Source organism: Embiotoca jacksoni, unplaced genomic scaffold (assembly GCF_022577435.1).
Source record: "Embiotoca jacksoni isolate LCO1_2020_lvr unplaced genomic scaffold, fEmbJac1.0.p SCAF_11, whole genome shotgun sequence".
NCBI lineage: Eukaryota > Metazoa > Chordata > Actinopteri > Embiotocidae > Embiotoca > Embiotoca jacksoni.
The window spans coordinates 2,295,639-2,317,500 of NW_027185241.1; the positions used below are offsets into that span (position 1 = coordinate 2,295,639).

Below are 21,862 nucleotides of genomic sequence, written 5' to 3' on the forward strand. Positions count from 1 at the left end.
TAAATAGAACATATGTTTTTCTATAACATATGTAAGATCGGAGCTCTATCCATCGTGCGCAAAAAATGCGGTGCACCATGCTCTGAAACCCTGCACCTATTGAATATGTCCCCAGTGGGCTTGAATCGGAGAGGAGCCAATACAAGAGGAGGGGAGGCGTGTCTTCGCTCTACCCCAAGACCTCCCAGAGCAGGCTGTTGCGTTTTGGCTCTAAAGCCTGGAGACCTCCGAAGTGCTCGTCAGTTTTCGAAGTAGGAGCCATGGCGACAACAGCTCAGTATATTCCGAGGAATAACTCCTTGCCGTCTAACCCGCTCATGCATCCGGATTCGGATAGGATGCACCAGGGGACGACCTATAGAGAGGTGCAGAAAATGATGCACCACGAGTACTTGCAAGGGCTTGCGGCTACCAACACGGGACACCCGATGAGCCTGACGCACCACCAGTGGCTGCCCACTTCCAACACCGACTGGTCCAGCGGCACCCACATCGGACAGCAGGAGCACAAACCCAGCGTGCAGGCGAGCAGAGAGGACCTGAGCAGCGGCTTCCACCACAGATCTCACCTGGTGCACCAGCAGACACAGAGTAGCCACCATGGTTCGTGGGCGCCCACCACAACGCACCACTTATCCCCGCTGTCCCCTGCATCCAACGGTCACCAGTCGCTGGTCTACTCCCAGCCTGGATACACAAACCTCAACGCAATGCTGAGTCCTCAGCCCGGTTCCCTGCACCATGGCATGCGGGACCCACTGCACGACGATTCGGGCAGCCACGACAACCAGATGGAGTCGCCCCAGCAGGCTTTCAGCCACCACCAGGACCACTCGGACGAGGACGCGCCCAGCTCCGACGACCTGGAGCAGTTCGCCAAGCAGTTCAAGCAGCGGCGGATCAAACTGGGCTTTACGCAGGCGGACGTGGGCTTGGCCTTGGGCACCCTGTATGGAAACGTCTTTTCTCAGACCACTATCTGCAGGTTTGAGGCGCTGCAGCTCAGCTTCAAGAACATGTGCAAACTTAAGCCGCTCCTTAACAAGTGGCTGGAGGAGACAGACTCCAACACGGGCAGTCCCACCAATTTAGACAAGATTGCTGCGCAGGGCAGGAAACGAAAGAAGAGGACCTCCATTGAAGTGGGGGTGAAAGGGGCGCTGGAAAATCATTTCTTAAAATGCCCAAAGCCATCTGCTCATGAAATCAGCACTTTAGCCGGCACTCTGCAGTTGGAAAAAGAGGTTGTCCGTGTTTGGTTTTGCAACAGAAGACAAAAAGAGAAAAGAATGACACCAGTGGGGGTCCCTCACCCGAATATGGAGGACGTATATTCCCAAGCAGAGACCCCTCCTCTACACCGCACACTACAGAGTCCTGTGCAGTGACTGTTTTCATGAACAATCCGAGCATTTCCGCGGGGGATAGAAAAGGGAAAAGGGACTATGGAGTTTACAGTATTTAAGTTTGGCTTTTGTTTTCCTGAGAGAAAAGAGACATGGAAAAGTTGAACAGATCAGTTTTGCCTTTAGTATTCGGAGATCGCCATGTCCAACAAATAAATGGCAAAAGGGAAAATGTTAAGAAAAAAGAAAAAAATCCAAAAAAAGAAAAAGAAAAAAAAATTCACTGTTACTGATTCCGTGCGCATTTAAAGTGAAACAAAGATCTTTATTTACCAAAATTATATGGAGGAGACATGCATATAGAGTAAATTTGATATCCCATGGCTGTTCCAAATGGGGAGTGATTAAACGTGGCAACTGAGCTCATCTCCTCCTGGGTGCACCATGAACTATTGGCGTCCACCAGAAAGAGGTGGTTGCCTGAAAACGATCAACACTGGAAATGAATAGCCTACACTGAATGAACATTTTTGCTTTTTCAGGCTTAAACTGATTAACCAGATTTCTGAATATTAGTGTATACTTTCTTTGTTATATTAAGTGTGATGTTTTGGTTTGGAAATACTTTAACTTCAGTGTCTCTCTTTCTGCAGAGTGTCTATGATTTCGTTCATAATTTGCTTCTAGGTACTGTAAGTCATCAGAGCAGCCTCTAATTTTTTTTTCTGTGTACTCAGTGGGAGTTGACGGTTGAGAAGTGATGGAAATTGTGGCACCCGAAAACACTCATTAATAACGTCAGACACGTTTCAGAAAAAAAAAAAAAAAGTCCAATGCAACAGGACGTCCAAGTTCTGACTGCATGCCTTAAAAATATTTAAATCTTTGCAGCTGACCACGTCGAAATTTGCAAACAGCACCAGACGCTAAAAGGGCACTTCTAAACACGCGTTTTATTGTTTTCTTTTGGGGGGGAGGTTGATTGTTTTCCAATTATTGTTTTCTTTGCATGGAGCACTTATTTCTTTCGTTAATATTATTATTATTATTATTATTATTATTATTGCGATTTTATGTCTGTTAATAAAATAGTGAGTGTAGCTGATCTCATTAGGCTTCAACACAATAGCCTCAATCCCATGTTTACAGGTTCCTGGTTATCACCACAGAGCGCTCACAGTCAGCTCACACTGCTTACTGCCTGTTATCCTGTTCTATTCCAAACACTTCACGAGAGATTGGTCAAATACGAAATGAAAAGTAATAATAACTCAGGTAACTTCAGTGCCCCTTGTCGGAATATCACGCCTGTACATGATTTTTTTTTTGTTTGTTTGTTGTTCCTCTGTGTTTAAAAAAAAATATTTGAATCTGGTTACAACGGCACCGTTTCCTTTGTTCCATATGTCCACTGTATTATATTAAAACGCTGGAATTGGAGAAAAGAAAATAATAATTCCTTGAGGATCAGTGATGGAGGGATTTACTTTAGATATATTTATTTTTTTCCCGACCTGTAAAGGGAATCTGAAAATCTCATGCGTTGTGTCATTTCTTAATGTTGGACCAGTCCAAAAGCCTACAGCAGTGCTATTCGAAAGAGATGAGGGAAACTTTTTTTTTTCAAGAAAAAATAATAATAATTAAAAAAAGATTTTAGAGAAAATGTTGCCAGGATTATTTCCGATATGTAAATATGTCCAATATGTAAACTTGTATCTGTTCTGAGATATTGTTTTGTTTTTCTTTCTTTCCGGGCAGTTTTGTACACTTACTAATTCCAAGAAGATATTTTAATATGATTTCATTTATGAATCTGACCATTTATATATATATATTTATTTCTTAAAAGTGTTTGGAGCTTTTTGTTTAGCTCTGTTAATGGTTATGTTGCAGTGGATTTTCAGTATGTTTTTCCTTTTGTTTACTACATTGGTTGTATGTTGATTGCTAAATGTAGACTGCAAAGTCACATTTATATTTATGTTATAGTAATATTTTATTACTTACATAAAACATATATACAAGAAATGGTCTTCTGTCTTCATTAAGAGCCAAACCACTCGTCCTTTGTGTTGCTGTCTGTTGTGGCATCACCAGGCAAACAAGATAAACATGATCATAAAGTTTAATGCTGTTCAGTGTGCTGAGCATCGGGAAGTGGTGAGCACATCATGTGTTCATTTGAAATAGCTCCTGATTCCTTATGTAACAGGGGATCGTTTCAAATCAGAAGCTGTGTACATGTGCTGTTAAGGGGAATAGACAACAGTATTTTACCTCAGGCATTCCCTGCTAAGTTCACAGTCTGTGACGTTGTTCACATCTTTGTGTAATCGCAGTATTAAATTGTGCAATATTAATACGGAATTACTGTCTTTTCATTGAGTGGTTATTGTTATTGTTCTTAGTGTTATTATTATTATTATCATTTATTATTATTATAATTATTATTTAGAATAGCCAAAATAGACATTCCTCAGTTATAGTTGGGGGTGTTTTCTTTTATATAAACCATCGATCATCACTTGACATGTTTTAAGCATTTAAATTGTGACGAATCTTTGATCTGAGAAAAAAGTGCTTGCAGGCAAAAATCCGCCTCCTTTCCAAAGATAGAGAGAGGAAAAACACACAGCATCAACATCAACGGCAGGCCCTGAAATTTCACAAGAGGAGAGACAGGCCTAGATTTACAGGCAACACACCTTAATGTTATTTAGCATCTAAATAGAGATTCGATTTCTTTAAATCAGAAGTGCAGTCTGAAGGTTATCCTACGCATCACCACTGGCAAAAGCTCCAGAGAGCACTCTTTTTTTTTTTTTTCTTTTTTTTTTTTACCTTCGTATTTGTACACATAAGAGCAACACATATGTGGGTAAATTCATCAGGCGTTGATATTTTTTCTCTTTCAACCAAATTCACAGTTTCATTTGTACATTTTAAAAATCACCGTGAAAAGTTAAGTTGAAAAGATGGTGCTTCAGCTGAAGTCAAATTCAACATTAGTTTGAAAAAGCTTACAAATTAAAAGTCCAGGTTTGTTGGAACCAGAACTTCATCAGTAGCAAGTTATTTGAAATAGTTGATAGTTGCACATTTATGTTTTATTCTTTCTCAACGAAACGTGTTGCGATCAAATGCAAAGTTTGAAGTGTCTTTCAGTTTCCAACGGAAGTCCGTTTTTGGTTTTTTTTTTTGGAGCATGCTGATATTCATTTCTTTACCATTCATACATGTTTTGGTGCAGTACAAAATTTTACTCATCAGCAGGCAATTTGCGTAATTCAGTTTTATTTTAAAGATTTTGTATGTGCGTCATATTTACAACCGTGTCCTCGTGCGCTGACAAAAAAAAACAAAAAGTAACGAGACAGTATGACCCTGTAGATTTTTTTTTTTTTTAAGGTCGGCCTTTTGTGGTGTTGTGATGAAATAAAAAGAAAGTGGTGTTGCAGTGACTGAGGTGGTCAAACTGTGGAAGAGGAGGCCACATTAAGGAGCAAACTAACCTGCCAGACAACAGCGAGCCACAGGCGCACCCTGCTGGTACAACCGGGGTACTGCAACATCAAACCTCTACCTCAAAGTTAAGAGAAATAAATGAGTATGATGCTGACAACAAAATTACAAATGTAATCATATAATAATAATAATCATAAACAGCAATGACATCATTTTAATTTTCTGTGTATGCTTGTGCGATACAGTCGTGCGTCGTAGTTTCAAATGCTCAATCATCCTCCACCTTTACAGAAGTTAGTAACAGAGACAATGTTGTATTTCTTTTTGTCATCTATGAAGTTAGAAAATCATTTCATTTGAGTTAAGATCTATGGTGCACATAAGCTGTTGTTAATGTGTTTTGGTGCACGAGCAGCCTCCCACCCTGTTCGCTAGCCCCCTATCTATTTTTGACCTCTTCTTTACAGTAAAGAGCCAAGCTTGGAGACAACGGGGTCTGTTATTGGAAATTTTAAACATAACTCAGTCAGGGATCAAACATCAGACCTCTCAGTTCTAGGACAGGCCCTACAACCACTCAGAGCCTCCGAGTGACCAGCAGAAATACATTGAAATGCAGTGCAGAACACCAGAGCCCTATCCGAGTGGACATACAGTAGATGGCGAAACAGAAGGAGTCCACAGTCAACCAGACAAGAGAGCTCACACCAACTGTTATTTTTTGATGATATGCAATTTTTATTCTGCGCCGTATAGAGGGGACACAACCTCGATTATGCTGTTAAATCAATAATACATGAGGAGAACTCATCACAAAACAGCAAAACCCGGCTATTTGACCCACGAATCACCACTGTTCCTTCTCTGCTCTTCCCCCTCTCAGCAGTCTGCTCTCCTACACTGAGTGGGCCCTCGGCAGCACTCTGCAGTGGAGCTCCGGCCCTCAGCAGCACCCGGGCGCCCGAGAACACCGATGCCTCCTTCATCAGGGAAGTATCGTCACACACAGGAGATGTGGATTAGTGATGATTAGCAGGGATTATGGCTGGTTAATGGTGGGAAAATACATTAGGAACCATCGGCTCGGGGAAGGGGGGCGGGGGAGGTTCACTCACACTAGCGGATTTGCATTGATCCACAGCAAATGAATGAGGATTAGCAGCATCAAGCTATCTGCCAACAGATAAATAACATTAAGCGTATTATACGCCAACGCCTGTTATTAATGACATTACAAATACCATCACAATGCTGGCAATTATGGAAATAATAGCAGCGGCTGAATAATGTACTTGGTCGGGATTCTTGGGATTCCAGATCATCCTCGTGTAGAGACGTGGGGTGATGCTGGAGAACCAAGCTACTTATTGGCAAAGAGGCATGTAGTTTTTGGGTGCCACTTTTTTTCTTGGACATACTTAAAGGGATTTATATGTTGTTCATGTTTTGATGTTTAATTAATCCCTTATCGCCGCTTTAAAGGCCAGTGACAAGCCATTTATAAGAACAATTTTTGGGTTGCCAGGCTGTTAAATTTAATTTTAGTTGTCATTCATCCATCTGCAGCATAATAAGTCTTTTCACCTTTGATTTCAATTAATCAGAAATAACCCTTAAAGTAAAATTTGACCCCTTGCTTTTTGTAAAAGAGATGAAGAGTACCTGGACTGACAGATATTCATGAGGAACTTATTAACATTTATAACTCCAGACCTTTATTAAGTATTAGTACCCAACAGATGTGCCTCCAGGATGTCAAAATACAGTTTATCCATTGATATATGTCTGCATCCATTTTTCTTTTATGGCAGGTTAATGGTAAAGTCCTGTTGGATCAATACTAAAATATGACTGACAGTAAGTCATGCAATTAAACTGCATAAACAGGTCATCAACAGTGTACATCCTCTTCATAACACATCAAATGTAACGTATCACTCTATAGGTAGAAGTGCAGAGGATTCTCATTCTCCCATCAGACCCACATTTTTAACCCGACAGGTAAAAGAGCCTGTAGCTTCCTTACTCTCTGTTACTATGTCTTCCTCCAGTCGAGTTCCCCTCTCCTCCTCCTACCGTTTATGTAATAAATACTCCTCTCCCACAGTCAGTGGCAGAGGAAACTGGAAAAAAAGAAGAGAATAATGCATTTTTTCATCAAAAATTCCTTCTCTTCCTCTACCTCAAGGTTTCCTCCTCTGAGCCACTTGAAAGATGGGCAACAATGTGGCCACACAGTGAACACCTAGTTACCATATGAAACACTCCAGCAGTGAAGTGAAGGAGACGGAGAAGGGAGAGGAGAAGTCTTGTGTTATTTATGATACTGGACCTTGTAGCTATATGGGTTCCCTCTTCATGTCTACTCCGAGGTATGGCCCCCATATGCGAAGGAGTATAAGTGCAGCTTCAGAAAGTTACTCTCCCCTCCCCGCCGTATCCCTTTGCTCCTCACTCGGAGGTTTTGAAGAAGAGAAGTAGCCCGTCTCTCTCTTTCATGGCTTTGAGGGACATTTTATATCGCCTCAGGTGTCTGTCAGTGTGACTAACAGTTCTGAGAGTGGAGAACTAATATCTCAGGAACTTGCCTTCAGGCTGCTGCACATAGATGTTACAGTTGGTGGCATACAATGAGAAGAAAGTCGTACTTTAGAGACGCTCAGTGGCAGCAATTACGACTGATTCAGTGAGCTGGTTGGTATTAAACAATGGCTGTGACAACCTTAGCAGGTGATAAGAACACATAGGGCAAGGCATGATAAATGCAATCATCTGTGCTGCACAACCTGCCTTCATTTTGTAGGATGTCTGACAAAAGGTTTCAAAGAATTCATAGAAATATATCAGAGATAATTCACTAACCAGACAAAGTAGAAATAATCATGTTTATTTTTTAACATTAGCCTTTCAGGACCTCATGACACGTCTGAAACCAGACAGCACAGCTGCTGAGGAGGTTCTTTAGACGACTGCGCAAGGTTGCAAAGTTAATTGTTGTGCCTAAAAGGACATGGCAGTCGCATGTTAAAGGTTGTCGCCTCTCTTTACCTTCACACCGGGCTTTTGTGAGCTGTAACGAAGGCGTTGCAATGTCGCTCGACTTCAATGCTTCAACAAGGTTCACTGCAGAGAAGAGGAGAGGGAAAGAAAAGACAAGGCCTTGCAGTCACACACTGGTAAACAATAGGAAGGTCATCATGGATAGAAGGGGGGGGGCTACAGTATAACTATATATACCTCCTGTAGTATGAACCCTTGCTGCTGAGCCAGTGTCAAAGACTTGCAATAATGAAAATATTTGGCAAATGACAGGAACATACTGTCAGTATATAGTGGAGGACATTCACCGGTACGATGAGGGATCAGATTAAAGAAAAGACAAGGCTTGGATTAAAGAGAAACACTAGTTAACAATAGGAAGGTCATCTAACCTCAGAGCACACTTAAATGTTCAGGGCCTTCCTTCCATCAAATGTATGAAAAAAGACAGGCTTTTCAGACTTCAAAAATGTATAGGAACAGCAGCTGGAAAATCACCTCGTAGTCATACACTGAGCGCCTCTGCTGTTTCTTTAAGTAGACATATGGACCAACCAAAGCACAGGATTATCACAGGGATCTAGAGAAGGAATTTCCAGTTTCACTCAACCCCGCGTGCCAACCCTATTGTCCAAACCTTAACCAAAATCTTTGCCGTTGTCCTTTACTCGTGACTGATCCTTCGTCTTATGCATGATGGAATGGATGCTGTATTGCAAACCCAGTGCAAATTGGAGCCGGACAATAAACAGATCATCAAAGATGATCCCGCTGCCCCAGACAGTCGGCTTTGCCCTGCGATGCCGAGTTCAAAGGACGACGATCGGTGGGCAAATGAGTGCTGTTGCTCAGCGCACAGTCAACCGAAACAACAACAAAGATAAGGCTGATGGAAAATAAATAAATAAGGAGAGAGGAGAGGGAAAAAAAAATATGGCAGGAGGAGGGTGGGGAGGCGGGGGCGGGGGTGGGGGGTAGACACAGCACAGAGATGAAATGGAGACCTGCCACTGCGCTCAAGGACACCGCATGCCACCATGTAATTAGAAATGTACACAGATGATTTGGATGCAGCGATATGATTAGGCAAAGCAGTCCCCAGTCTTAGGCCTAATCAGCTCACTTCTGAGAGATACTCCACGACTGCTGGTGTGTGTGTGTGTGTGTGTGTGTGTGTGTGTGTGTGTGTGTGTGTGTGTGTGTGTGTGTATGTAGCAAGTAGAGGGGGTGTTACCCACTACTGCTATCCCCTCTCTTGGAGGCTACACGAGAGAAACTTGCAAACAGGCATTCAAAGTTAGCAGAGATGGGGCAAATGTAGAAGGAAAGACATTTAATGTGAATATGCAAAGATAGAAGGGGGCTGTAACTGGACACAGTGTACCTCATGCTGCTGAGCCAGAGTCAAAGACTTGCGATAATAGAGACGTAGCAAATGATAGGACCAGTATATAATTGTATAGCAGAAGAAACAGACCTTTATAATGAAGGATATGGAAGAATGAAAGGAAATATAGTCAGAATTAGGAGGTGAGTAGGAGCCCATTATTTCTGAGACAAGTATAGTTATAATAATAATACAAATAATATACTTGAGTGAAAGTAGGATTCAAAACTTTGATCAAAGAAAAGGTTTCTGACTTCTACACAGAGACCAACTTTAAACTAGTCAATTGTGAACAACATATTTTGAGGTCAGCATAAGGACTATTGAACAAAACCACCTTGCACCCCGACACATATGTGACCCGGAGCTGAAGGCAGGGATACACACAAAAGAGGCAATGGTGTAAAAAGAGCCGAGTAATGAGCAAAGGCCAATTAAAAAGAGCTGCCCCATCCACCTCCCTTTCTCCTCCTTGCTCTGTCTGTCATTCTGTCTCTCCTCCTTCAGTGGCTTGTTATTGATCACCTTTAACCTCGTTCCTCAGTTGTGTCAAAACTACCATTTAGGCTCATCCCCAGGGCTAAGCGTGTGTCGATTGCACCCTGCCCCATAAATCATTATTGGGAGGAGGACTTCGGGAGGTTTGGCCTGCCTCGAAGCGCAGAGGGAAGGCCTGACTTTTCACAGACGCATTTTGGCAGAGCCCAACCCCAATGCCCTCAGGGGTCAAAGGTCATCGATGGTCCCATGGATTAGCACCCAGACACCCCCGGTTCTCTCCAGCCAGGCCACCTCTTTTCCCCCACGGGCCTAGCGATGGCACCCTTTTGATTTTTAAATAAGACAAAAGGTCAGTGATCGTCCTGCCCTGCCGTCGCACTGATCGCCTCCCCTGTACGTGACACTTCTTCTTTATTCATGATGGATCCTAATTTCTGTATTATTGCCGCAAACTGAATGACTGATGAGCAAAGTTTTAGGCGTAGGTGAGATGTAAAGGGAAGTTCACAGAATGATATGGTCGAGAGAGTTTGTCAGTGGCGTGAATGACTGGCACTGTGGGCTACGGGGGACTATTGTTGTTAGCGTCTATCTCCTCGGCTATCTCTGTTGGCCTCACGCAAACTCCCCTTTACCTCCTCCTGGGCTGGAGGCGCCTCATCGCCTCAGTACACGGCTGCATATCAGCCAGATGCTGCGTCCACCCGCAGCACTCTTCTTCTTCTCTTCACTCCTTCCTTCTTACCCCCTCACTGCTCCCTCAGCTTCCCCCCACCCCTCACCACCACCACCCTCCACGCCCCCAACCCCCCCATGTAAAGAGGCAAATAAACAATTCTGTCCACTCGTCTCTGTCTTTTTCCTTCTAATCTCCCTCTCTCTGGCTGTCTGTCCACCTGCTGCTCTGCCTGCAGTGGTCACACCAGGCAAAGTTACCTTCCGTGGTCGCAGTCGAGGGGCCCGGGGGTGAGGAGATGATGGGAAGAGGTGACAGGTCCTTTGTTGGGGTATATACTCAGGACCCCGGGGTAGGCAGGCAGAGTGAGGAGTAGGGGAATCTGTCACTCACCTCAAATCTAGACTTTTTAAAATCCCACCGGATGGTCATTTTGTCTCCTTTTTCCGTTAATGGCGGATTATAACCGAGTACATTTACTCAAAAATACTTTATTTTTAATTAATTTGATTTGTTTTCCACCAGTTATTTGAACCACTGTAGTGGTAAATTTGCAGAAAACCTATGAACTTACTGTATATGTAAAGTTATGTATTAAACCACCAAACAAATACAAAATACCAAACGCAAATATGAAATTCTATTACCTCCAGATGAGCTAAACTGCTACTTACCTGTTAATGCAGTATTATTATAACCTACTTTCTACATGTAATATAATTAAATGACCAGGACCCTTCTCCATAATGAGCCCTTTTACTTTTTATATTTAAAGTACACCACAGTACTTCTGTATTCCCTTTGTGTAAGTAACATGTTGCATGCAGGGACTTGTATTGGACTATTTTACCTGGTGGTATGGCTGACTTTACTTTTTTAAAGCATCTGAATACTTTTTCTTTATTGCTAGCACAAAGTACTGATCTTTGTTGTAAAGTTTCCATCCTCACGCCATTTAAAATATGATTATATTTATTATGTTTTTGGCAGCCTGAATCACACACACTCACGTCAATCAGTTTGCGTTGTTAGCTTGAACATACAGATAAAAGGGATCCATTGATGTTGAGTGGGGGTGGTGGTGGTGAAGCGGAGCACAGGGTATGGATTTGGTACCCATTGTTGGTAGAGGGGTTCCCATGTGCCTCTCCACCCACTCCACCCCACCCACCTCTCCCCTGCGTGATGGCCCTGCCAGGGGGTTGAGGCGTGGGACAGGACACTGCCACCGAGGGGATTAATTGGTGTGGCATCTCTTTGGTGCACATGGTCAAAGCAATTAAATAGTGGCCCTAGGCCTTCAGTTTGCTATTATTAAACCAGTGACAAAGCAGCAAATTGGGCCTTTTTCTCCTTGTGCCCATGTGAGAGCGTATGTCAATGAGATGAAACAAATTCTGCATGTGTCTGCAGAAGTCATGTTACGAGGTGTGAATAAAAGACTGCAGGTATGGCCGCATCACAGCTAAAAGAAAGGTGAATGAGTGAGTGAAGATTTTGAAACTATTATCTTTAAAAAAAAATTGTGCTCTGTGCAAACATTTGTGTGTATGTGTTATTTGTTTCTGCACTGGACATATGAATACACTATGTGCCGAGTGTAAGCAGGGTCTGGTGGCTTTCTTATGTCTCCCACTGACTCTCCCACTCCCTGCAGCCGTCAATTAGTGAGCCCGGCTGTGCGAAGGCCTTATGCTCTTTCACATGAGCCTTTGTTGCCTCTCTCTCCCTCTCCCTCTCTCTCTCTCTGTCTCCCCCGTGTTTGAAGATTGAGAAAAGACACAAGGCAGGTTACTGTAGCTTCTCTCCAGGGTGTTGCTTGCTGACTGTCCCTCTGTGAGGCTGCCTGGGCCTGAAGACCACAGAGTCCACAGAGACTTCAAACTTAGGTGGGTAACACGTGCCTGGTCATGGAGAGCCAACCTCTGTCAGAAAGGAAAAGGCAGATACACCATCACCTCTACCAATACAGAAAACTCAACCATCCCAAACATGTGCAATATACTATATACTATACTATTGTAAGTCGCTTTGGATAAAAGCGTCAGCTAAATGAAATGTAATGTAATGTAATATACAGCATACATGTGTTTTATGCACACACAATATACAGTACATAGAATGATGAAGAAGGGAAAAAGGTGGAGGAAGAGAAGACATAAAAGAAATCCAGTGACTAAGAAGAAGGTAAGGAGGCAGATTATGAGACGGGTGGGATGAAAAGTCGGCCGAGAAGCATTAAGAGAAAGTAAAAGAACAGATAAAGAATTAGGAATGATTTTAAAATGAAAAACAAATCAGATGGGGTGCAGGTTTGAAGAGAGTACATTTTTTTTTTTAAAAACAAACAAACAAAGGGGACAGAAAAAGTGTAGAACAAAGTATCTGCATGAAAAGCATCATCACATTTTTATGTTTTATCTCTTTTATTTTTGCCTTTTACTCAGTTTCATTTATGCTGCTCCAGCTAAACAGGTGTTCTCCCAGTGCTAAGCTCATATCAGACAGTCTGAAAATAACGCTGTAAGCAGTAAGGGATCCTTTTTGTTCCTGCGGTTGTCCCTAAAGCACAGTCTGCAGATTCATCTACGTAAACAACTGATGTGATATATAAAAGCCTTTGAAAGTATATAAAGTATTTGATATCAGCTGTAACAAAATAACCGCCTTTATTCTCAGTTACCAGTTTTGTTTTTCATGAACAGATATATTAAGGATTTAGTATTATAAAACCCAAATAAATCCAGAAAAAAAACCTTCCCGAACGAATTTGAAGTTGTTTTAATCTCTTAGCTGTCAATGTCAAAACTGCTGAAGAGCAATTCTAGGTGCTTTATTGAATAACTGGCAGATCCATTGATAAATTCAAGTGGTTTAGCTAATAGTGGTTGTTCTATTAAATACAAGAGCCACTGAATAAGCTTTTTTTTTTTTGTATAGTGCCAGAAATCGTCGTCTAACAAAGCCAGCCATGTTAACGCCCAACCACCCAGCAGCCCAGGCGCTCAGCCCAGATCACCAGATACTGGGCTGGAGAGAGGCGTGAAGAAGGAGGCCAGACTGCTAACCATCCATCACATCCATCTGACCCGCCCCGCAGTGTTGAAAAGACCACGGTTATCACTCACCCCTGACACCGCCATCGACGTTTGCCTTCAGAAGTGCACGCATGTACACACAAAGACACTGCCGCGGCACACACACAGACAGTCAACATCTTCGCAGTCAGTCCAAAATGTCCCGTCACCCCTTGTCCTTCCCTCCATTGAACTCTCATCACCATCCATCAACCCTCACCATTCACAAAAATGCCAACGTGCTCAACAGATGGCTCCAACCCAATAAGATCATGACAAATGCCAGGTAACTCCCAGCAGGGGCCAATCACGTTAGTCTGCACTCTCAACAAGGAAGCAGTTATTTCCTGTCCTGGAGAACAGTTATACAAAGCTGGTGTCAGCTTCGATATGGACCGGCGGGGGCCGTTGTGCTGAACTGAGTCGGAGCTGGGCGTTACAATAGCTCGTATTGTCCCGCTGCCTCCCAGCTTTATTACATATGTATGTGTTGATTGCTGCAAAACAACAATGCTGGTGCATGGCATTAAGCAGTAACAATAACAGTGATGCTTGGCGCTCCTACTCAGCGTTGGATGTTTATCCAACAAACCTCTGTGTTAACGCCTAGTACCCAATGGTGTGAAATACCAGCAGAAGAGCCAGCTCGGGGATATCATGAATGGGAAGTTTACAGGATGCTTTGACTTAGCCGGATATATTTTAATCGTTTTAACTCTACAACCTAGAAACTATTACAGATCAGGCATGATTGACTGTATTTATTGTTGTTTATCCTGTGAAATGATACACATTATAGACAAAATAACATAGTTTTGAATGTATCCTGACTGCTCTGCATTGAGTCTGAACACTAAGCTTGGTATAAGAACACAGTTAGATCCATATTGTGTAGATGTGTGAAATTGATACAGAGCCCGTGGCACAATGGACACGCATGAGAGAGACCCCTAGGCTCAAAGGTCACCTGGCCCACCCACGTCACCGTGGTGTAACGAGGCTGCGTGGAATGCTGGGGGGGTCGTTTGGGTCGAAAACCTTGGGTTTGTCACCCGCCCAACCCTCTGAGCATCGTGACACACCCGAGCGGGCCAAGCTATGTGCCACCCCCGCCGGCACCCTGTTGTATCAGAGCCCTCCCCACCCTTGGGTCCCATTCACACAAAACCACACATGGGCGTTCGCAGACAACAGCCATCTCTGATGCCCTTCTGATTCTCTCCGCTGGCATTTAGCTGCAGAAGTTCAGTGTGTGTGTGTGTGTGTGTGTGTGCGCGCGCGTGTATACGTATGTCAGTGTATGCGTGCTCCTGTTTGCTTCATTGGGGCACTGTGCAGCAGGGAAGAGGGGCTGAGGTGACAAGAGTGGTGGTGCAGATGTCCCCACAGCTAGTGGAGCCTCATGAATGGCAACTGTTGTGATGGTGACGGGGAAACGCGTTGGAGGCCTGGCCTACGCACTCCAGTCATCTGAATGGCTGGAATTCAACATGGTCGAAAAGACAAGCTCATGCGTGCAGATTGGAAACAAAGTGGCCTCTTCATTACTTTTTTCTATGTCTCTCCGTCACTGTCACTTCTTCTTTTGACTTTTACTCATTCCTTCTCTGAAAATGTAGTTATAATTTTCATTGTGTTGATAGTATCATTGTGACACACAAGGACGCACATACACACATAAATATACTACATGTACTGTAGAGTGTGACTAAAGATATAAAAGCAAATTGATGAATTTTTAATAACACATCAAATACAGCCAGTAATTCTTAAAGGATCCGGCACAGTCTGTTGAATCAAAGGAACAAAGATGGATAGGAAGTCACAGTGTAATTGATTTGAAGTGGAAATGTTATGATTGATCTATTGATTAGCTGTCTGGTGCTTTTGGCCCTTTTAAATAGCAGACATACGGCTTTACTCGGGGGACCATGAAGCCGGGGCCTCCGAGGAACACATACACACCACGGGTTCATCTATTTACCATGTGACTATCAGCACTACGAGACAAAGGAGAGACAAGATGAGTCCGCCGCTTCGAGCTCAGTCCTATTAAACATCTGTTCACCCAAGCTAAGAAACTGATGCTTGGTCAAACACATTTTGTGACTGAAAGGCTGTTTACATCTTTGAATTTACTGTCACATATTGGCATTTTTCAGTTCAAATGTGACTGATTATCACTTGACAAAAGACAGAAGGTGAATGTGTGAAAGCACATATGCAAAGTAGAGAAAACGTCATAAATGTATCATTAAAAAAAAGGCCTTCACATTAGTTTATTAGCTTATTAAATGGCCGTTATCAGTTGTCATCGGGACTGTAGATTCCTCCTCCACCTCCTCGTTGGCTCATTAAGTCGTTATCAACAACATACTGTATATGAGAAACTGCGGCAAGAGTACCAGACCTTCGTTGTCATGGTAACAGCAAGAAACACCTGGTTAACAACGGTCAACAAGGCATATGTTACATACAAGTAAAAGTTAAAGCAATTGTGCGGGATTTTACATTTTTGTAAACATCCGTTACATTCAAGCGTTTTCCAAACGAGTTCACACAATGCTGATTGAAGTCTTGAAAGTAAATCTCTCTGTATTTCACAGAGTTTTTAAATCTGATGTCCGGTGAGACATTCCTGTGCTGCCTCGATGAGTGCACGCTGGGCATATGGGAATAGCGTGCGCGCCGGAAACCACCGCCGAGCCAGCTAACTACTCGGTTCAGCCGTACGCTAACTTAAATGAGGATAAAAAATAATGAAATCACACGCCTTTGCTTGACTTTCCAAATGTTGTCAGATCGAATGGATCAAATTCTGATTGTTAAAACAATCATTTGGCAGAGGGGGGGCTCGTGAAGCTCTGAACAATTTCTCCGCCGTTTTACCGCCACAACAGTAGTGAAGGTTTAAGCGACGTGGAGCCTAAGACATATGTGAACAGTGTTTTTGTAATTACTAAGTCAACTTGTGTACAGAAGTTTGAATAAGTCAGCATTGACTTTTTGTTTTCACACGGGACACAAACAGCAGTCTCGTTGTTGGAAAACCTGTGTTTGAACCATCCGACCACCTCGACTTCCTTCCACCCTGCGTGGACTTTCTGTCTTTACATTCTGAAAAGACACTTTTGGGAGTGATGACAAGTAACACCGGCTATTTAATGGCCTGATAACAGTCGAATCTAGCGGACAAAAAAAAAAATATATGCACATAAACAATTTTTGCTAGTATTTACATGAACATAGATTTTGAGCATTTTCAGTAAGAAATGACCAGTTATGTCTTGTATTATATATTGGATGTTCCAGTCGAGGTACACACAGCTCTCTTATGTTACTTGTAAAGTGGACAGCTAGACTACAGTGAAGCCCTTTATCTTGACTAACAAACAAGATAAATCACTGACCCTCCTCCCCATACACAGAGGTGAGACAGTCAGTAAAAGTCAGACAAGCGGGACCAAGAAAAGGATTCTTGTTTGAAGCAGGAAAGGGTTATTGTTCACTAGATGCCGGGGCGTGGGCATCCAGGCAGAGATTAGCTACAGGGAAACATTATCTCTCCGAGCCCATTTACAAGACCCAGTCTGGCCAGGCCTGGCGTAGTTTGGCCAACTAGGTACTTTATGTTCTGAGTGGCTCTTGTCTCCCACAAGAACAAAGTACGGGCTTGTTGGAGAAACTCTGAGGGGTGAGTCCCTGCTCTCCTCCTCCTACCTCCTCTCCTCCCTGCTTCCCCTCCTCTCCTCCCCTCTGGCCCACGGACCAACTGCGAGGCTGCTGGAGTTCAAGCCCGGCCACGTGTTGGCCATTACACTCCCACAATGACCTTGTTGAGCTCAACATTTAGAGTCCCATAAAAACATTATTGTCCGACTCCTGGGATCATTTGTCCACTACCACAAAGGCTCAGAGAAAACCAAAATGTTAACCCCTCCAGGGTTTTATGAAGGGACATTTTTTAGATTCTGCCCCTTCTCTTCTGTGCCCATCCGCCCTCTTGGTACCACATTGCTCCCACATTGACGTACTTCCCAGTGGTGCCCACAGGGTACTCCTACACCAGAACAATCACATATGAAGAGGGCTGCATGGTCAAAATACTGTCCCATAAAATAGACATTTTGTTGTACTCCGAAAGAGCAAAAGCAACAGTCGTATCCATTCTCCTCTGGATACATCACCATTTCTGCTCTTTTCCTGACTCAGTTTATTGACTTTTGACCACAAATGTTTCTGTTTGTCAGATCCATCTGTCCATCCACCTAGACTTCTCTTTTCAGATGCATAACTATGGACCCATAACAGCTAAAAGTCCCTAATGGGCATTTAGTCTCTAAATATGTCCATTTCACATCGGCTGGGTGCATGTACCTGCTGAGTGAATGGGCAAGGTCGTGCCAGCCTATTAGCCATATTAAAAACCAACCCATTATGGTAATTGGGGAAGGTCTAATGCATGTACAGGTTGCTTTGCGCCCATGTATTAGCTCTGATAGATGACTCAGTGATTAGCATTGAAAGGTACATTGTAGTACAGCGCTGCTGCTTGCCCCCGTGCTTAGCATCCCTTGACCCCATCTCTTAAAATGGTGACCTCTACCGTGGACATTCAAGGCAGTTATGCATGCCCCTGGACAAATGTTTGGTGCTGGGAATCAGAGGGACTGCTCTGAACAAGGACGTTCGTTATTCACTTTGACGATTGGAAAGACATGTAACTTTTCTTTTTAAAAATAATATTCTAGATTTCCATTTGGAAGAGATGGTTGTGGTTTGAAATGGTAAAAGGCACATGGTGAATAATCCTCATTACCTTGCCTCACCTAAATTGATTTAAGATGCCCATGTAATTATAGAGATTGTACACTCTGGACTCAACACATTCAAAAGAACAATACATACTTACGGATGATTTTTAAAACACAAATATCTAAGCTCTGCAACTACTAAGTAAATTGTATTGATCAACAACACTCGTTTTTATAGTAGTGAGATTGTAAATATCTCACAATTAAAAAAGCAGTCAAAGACTTGGATGGAGGATGTGTGAGGGAATAGCCTGCTATCGCGCCAAAGCGTGTAATACACCTGTCAAGCCACCAGAGGATCCTGTTTCAGTGTCACGTTTTGCCTCACCTCGGCACCTCGCATGTCTGACCGCAAGAAGCTCGTGTGATACAGTGCAAAGTGTGATAAACTCTGCATAAGGAGGAGGTCGGGTGTGATCGGTTGGAACAAACCCAGGACTCTCACCTGGGAGACTGATATTCGAGTCCGTGGGAAAGCAAATGTCAATGTGGATTTCTATTATTTATTCAATTTATGTTACATAAGTTAAATAACTTATGTTATGTTACTTACGAAAATTATTTATTTCAACCCAAATGTAATCTTTTCCTAAACGTAACCACGTGTTTTTTGTGTGTGCATAAATCTAAGGAACCGTGCTTTTAGCCAAATGTGTTGCTAATCTGGTATCCTCTTGTGGACTGACAGATATATTACATGCATTGGCTCGATACCAGGTTAGAAGGAAGCAGAAAAAAACCTACAGTCATTTTGACGGCGGCGTTAATACTGCGCTACAAGTTTTTAATTTAGAAACCCATAAGGGAAATGCTTTGCCTTGAGTATCCAAATCACATTTCATTAAATTTTACCATCTGTCCTGAACCACCGGCACCCACCCCGGTCCTTGCCTTCCTCCCAATCCAGAGCTCCCATCGCCTGCTCTGTGAGCGGCCCTGACTGGGTCTCTCGGGGAAGGGAGCACATTCTCCTTTCATCCCCTCTTAGAGGACAAACATCAGTCCCATCTCGCTGGCCATCCATATTCATGAGCCGCTTATAAATATCTGATAGCAGCCTTGCTACAGCTGTTTAGCTGGAAGAGTAACGTAAAGAGTCTTGCGCGCGCACACACACACACACACACACACACACACACACACACACACACACACACACACACACACACACACACACACACAAGAATCCCTTTTTTTCTGGGGTGTGCATTAATGTGCACACACACACACACACACACACACACACACACACACACACACACACGTGCCTAAACTTGCACTGTGTTGTTCTGTTCGATATACACATACGTACACTGTTCGGAGGCCAGATCTCAGGCTCATCTCCTGGTGGTTCTACCTGCCTGGCCCCCTGATAGCATCGGCTCATTGCAGGGCTATCGCTCTCTCTTGTTCTCTCTCTCTCCGGGCTTTAATTAAAGCGTAAGTGTGACTACAGAATGAGAGAGGAATCCTTAAGTGCCGTATTTACCGTCCCTCTGACAGGGCTCACGCTTATCAGTACGGCTGGAGTGCTGAAGCCAAGAGACGGGGACTTCTCAAAGGTCTGAGTAATCGCTAGGGTTCCTCTCCCTCAACACGTATACACTTTCTCAATCTGAGCATCACCTACCTTGTGATGTCTCTCTGCCTGTTTGATGCATATGGAATACAAATGCTTCACACTGGTACTCGTCTATTGAGGAAATCAAAATTAATGAAACAGAATAAGTACAAAGAGTTGAGGTAATTCAGCATTTGTAGCACCTTGTTAAGAGAAGGAAACAAACAACGTTTTTACTGTTGCTGGAACATTTCACTTCCTGTGTGCACGAGGAATTCCCCCCGGTAAGATGAAACCGAATGGCAACAGAAAAAAAGTATGAAAATGATATAGAATCCTAAATGTTGCATTTGCTAAGAAATTGTCCAGACTGCATGTGGTGCGAGAAAGGAAAGCGCTGGGATCATATGCTGTGAGGATGGCCAGGCAGCACAGTGACCTTAAAGGCTGGAATATTGTAGCAAAGTAACCGATCACTGTGAAACATGAATTGTTACGTAATCATTTCGCTACTAAGATCAAACTAGTAATCGTACAAAGTAGCGTACTTCAGGTTTAGGCAACAAAAGCAACGGGGTTAGGTTTAGGACAAGGTGGTTTAAAAGTAACATCCTTTTAGTACTTAAAAGAGATTATTGCTTTCTCACAAACTTGAACACCAACCTGCAATAGATTTGTAGAGCTGCCTATTTTGTAATGCACAAATATATCTGCATTACAATAAGTCTTGTCCACTAAATTCCCAATTAAACCTTTCATTTAAAAAAAAGAGTTTGACATTTTAGCAAATATGCTTATGCTCTTTCTTGTCAACAGTTTGAGGGGGAAATTAGGACTCTCACATCTGTTTGGTAAATATGAAACCAGAAGCGAGAGACAGATAGCTCAGCATAGAGACCAGCAACAAGACATATTGTCCGTCCCTGTCCAAGGTTGTGGTTTTATGTGCTGGACAATTTCTTTGCCAGGAGCAGACACTTCCTGAAGTCAGTGACCCTGCGGAATAAGATACTTTTGTATGGAATGAACAAGTCAAATATAATTAGAGCTTTAAAGATGGTGTTTGTTTTTTTATTCCTTTGGACAGGGCAAAGTTTGCCGTTTCCTCTCGTTTCCAACGTTGAATTTAAGCAAAGTTAACTATGACTCTCTGCCGGAAAACAAATATGCATATTTCACCAAAATGTCAAACTATTCTTTTCAAATCTCACAAATTTCATTTTCTCTCTTTCCTCATTCAAAGTTTGTTTGATGAAAAAAACCCTCCTCACGTTTTTCCATATATGAAGAGGTACCTTACAGCCATTAACAATGCAGAATCCTCGGGATCTTTTTTTCCCCCCGAGGCTCCAGATTAGAGCTGTGATATGAACACCTCCCTATCAGTGTCTGCTAGTGGTTTCCTAATCACATCCCTGCAACTGATACTGAGGCAGAAACACTGACTGTGAGAGGGAGGGTGAGCAAGAAGGAGAGAAAGAGAGCTAGAGAGAGAGAGAGAGGGGCAGCCAACGGCGCAATCTTGGAAATCAAATGCCACATGCTCAATACGGCACAGATACAGAGACAATATTCAAAGGTGACTTTGCAATCAGTGGACAATACTGGCACAAGTTTACTGCACTTGTAGGGAGGCGGACGCCCCAAACTGCACTTCTGTGGAACTTTTCTGGTGTTTCTGTTCTTTGCTTGTGATTCTTTTTTTTCTTTTTTCTTTTTTTTTTCTTTTTTTTAAATTTACTGATACCTAACCGCTTCCTCTCGCTCCTCTTCTCCTCCAACTCATTAGAAACATTAGAATTGCTGATGCCGGCAAGAAAACACATTTTGCTTCGGTCTGAAGAATATCTTTGTTCTGTTTCCAATACAAATAGAAGGAGATTTAAATATTGCTCCTCCGGAGTGTGCCTGTGTGGCTCTGCGAAAGAGAGAGAGAGAGAGAGAGAGAGAGAGAGAGAGGGAGAGGGAGGTAGAGAGTCTGTGCATCTGAAGT

The 21,862-nt window shown here is 43.0% G+C and overlaps 1 protein-coding gene across 1 annotated transcript; it reads left to right on the forward strand.

Moving 5' to 3' along the window:
- The first annotated feature begins 221 nt into the window (after positions 1–221).
- pou3f1 (POU class 3 homeobox 1) lies at positions 222–3,695 on the forward strand. The gene has a single exon (XM_069141889.1). It carries the CDS (start codon positions 261–263, stop codon positions 1,386–1,388), a length of 1,128 nt encoding a protein of 375 aa, XP_068997990.1. The 5' UTR covers positions 222–260; the 3' UTR covers positions 1,389–3,695.
- Positions 3,696–21,862: the final 18,167 nt, after the last annotated feature.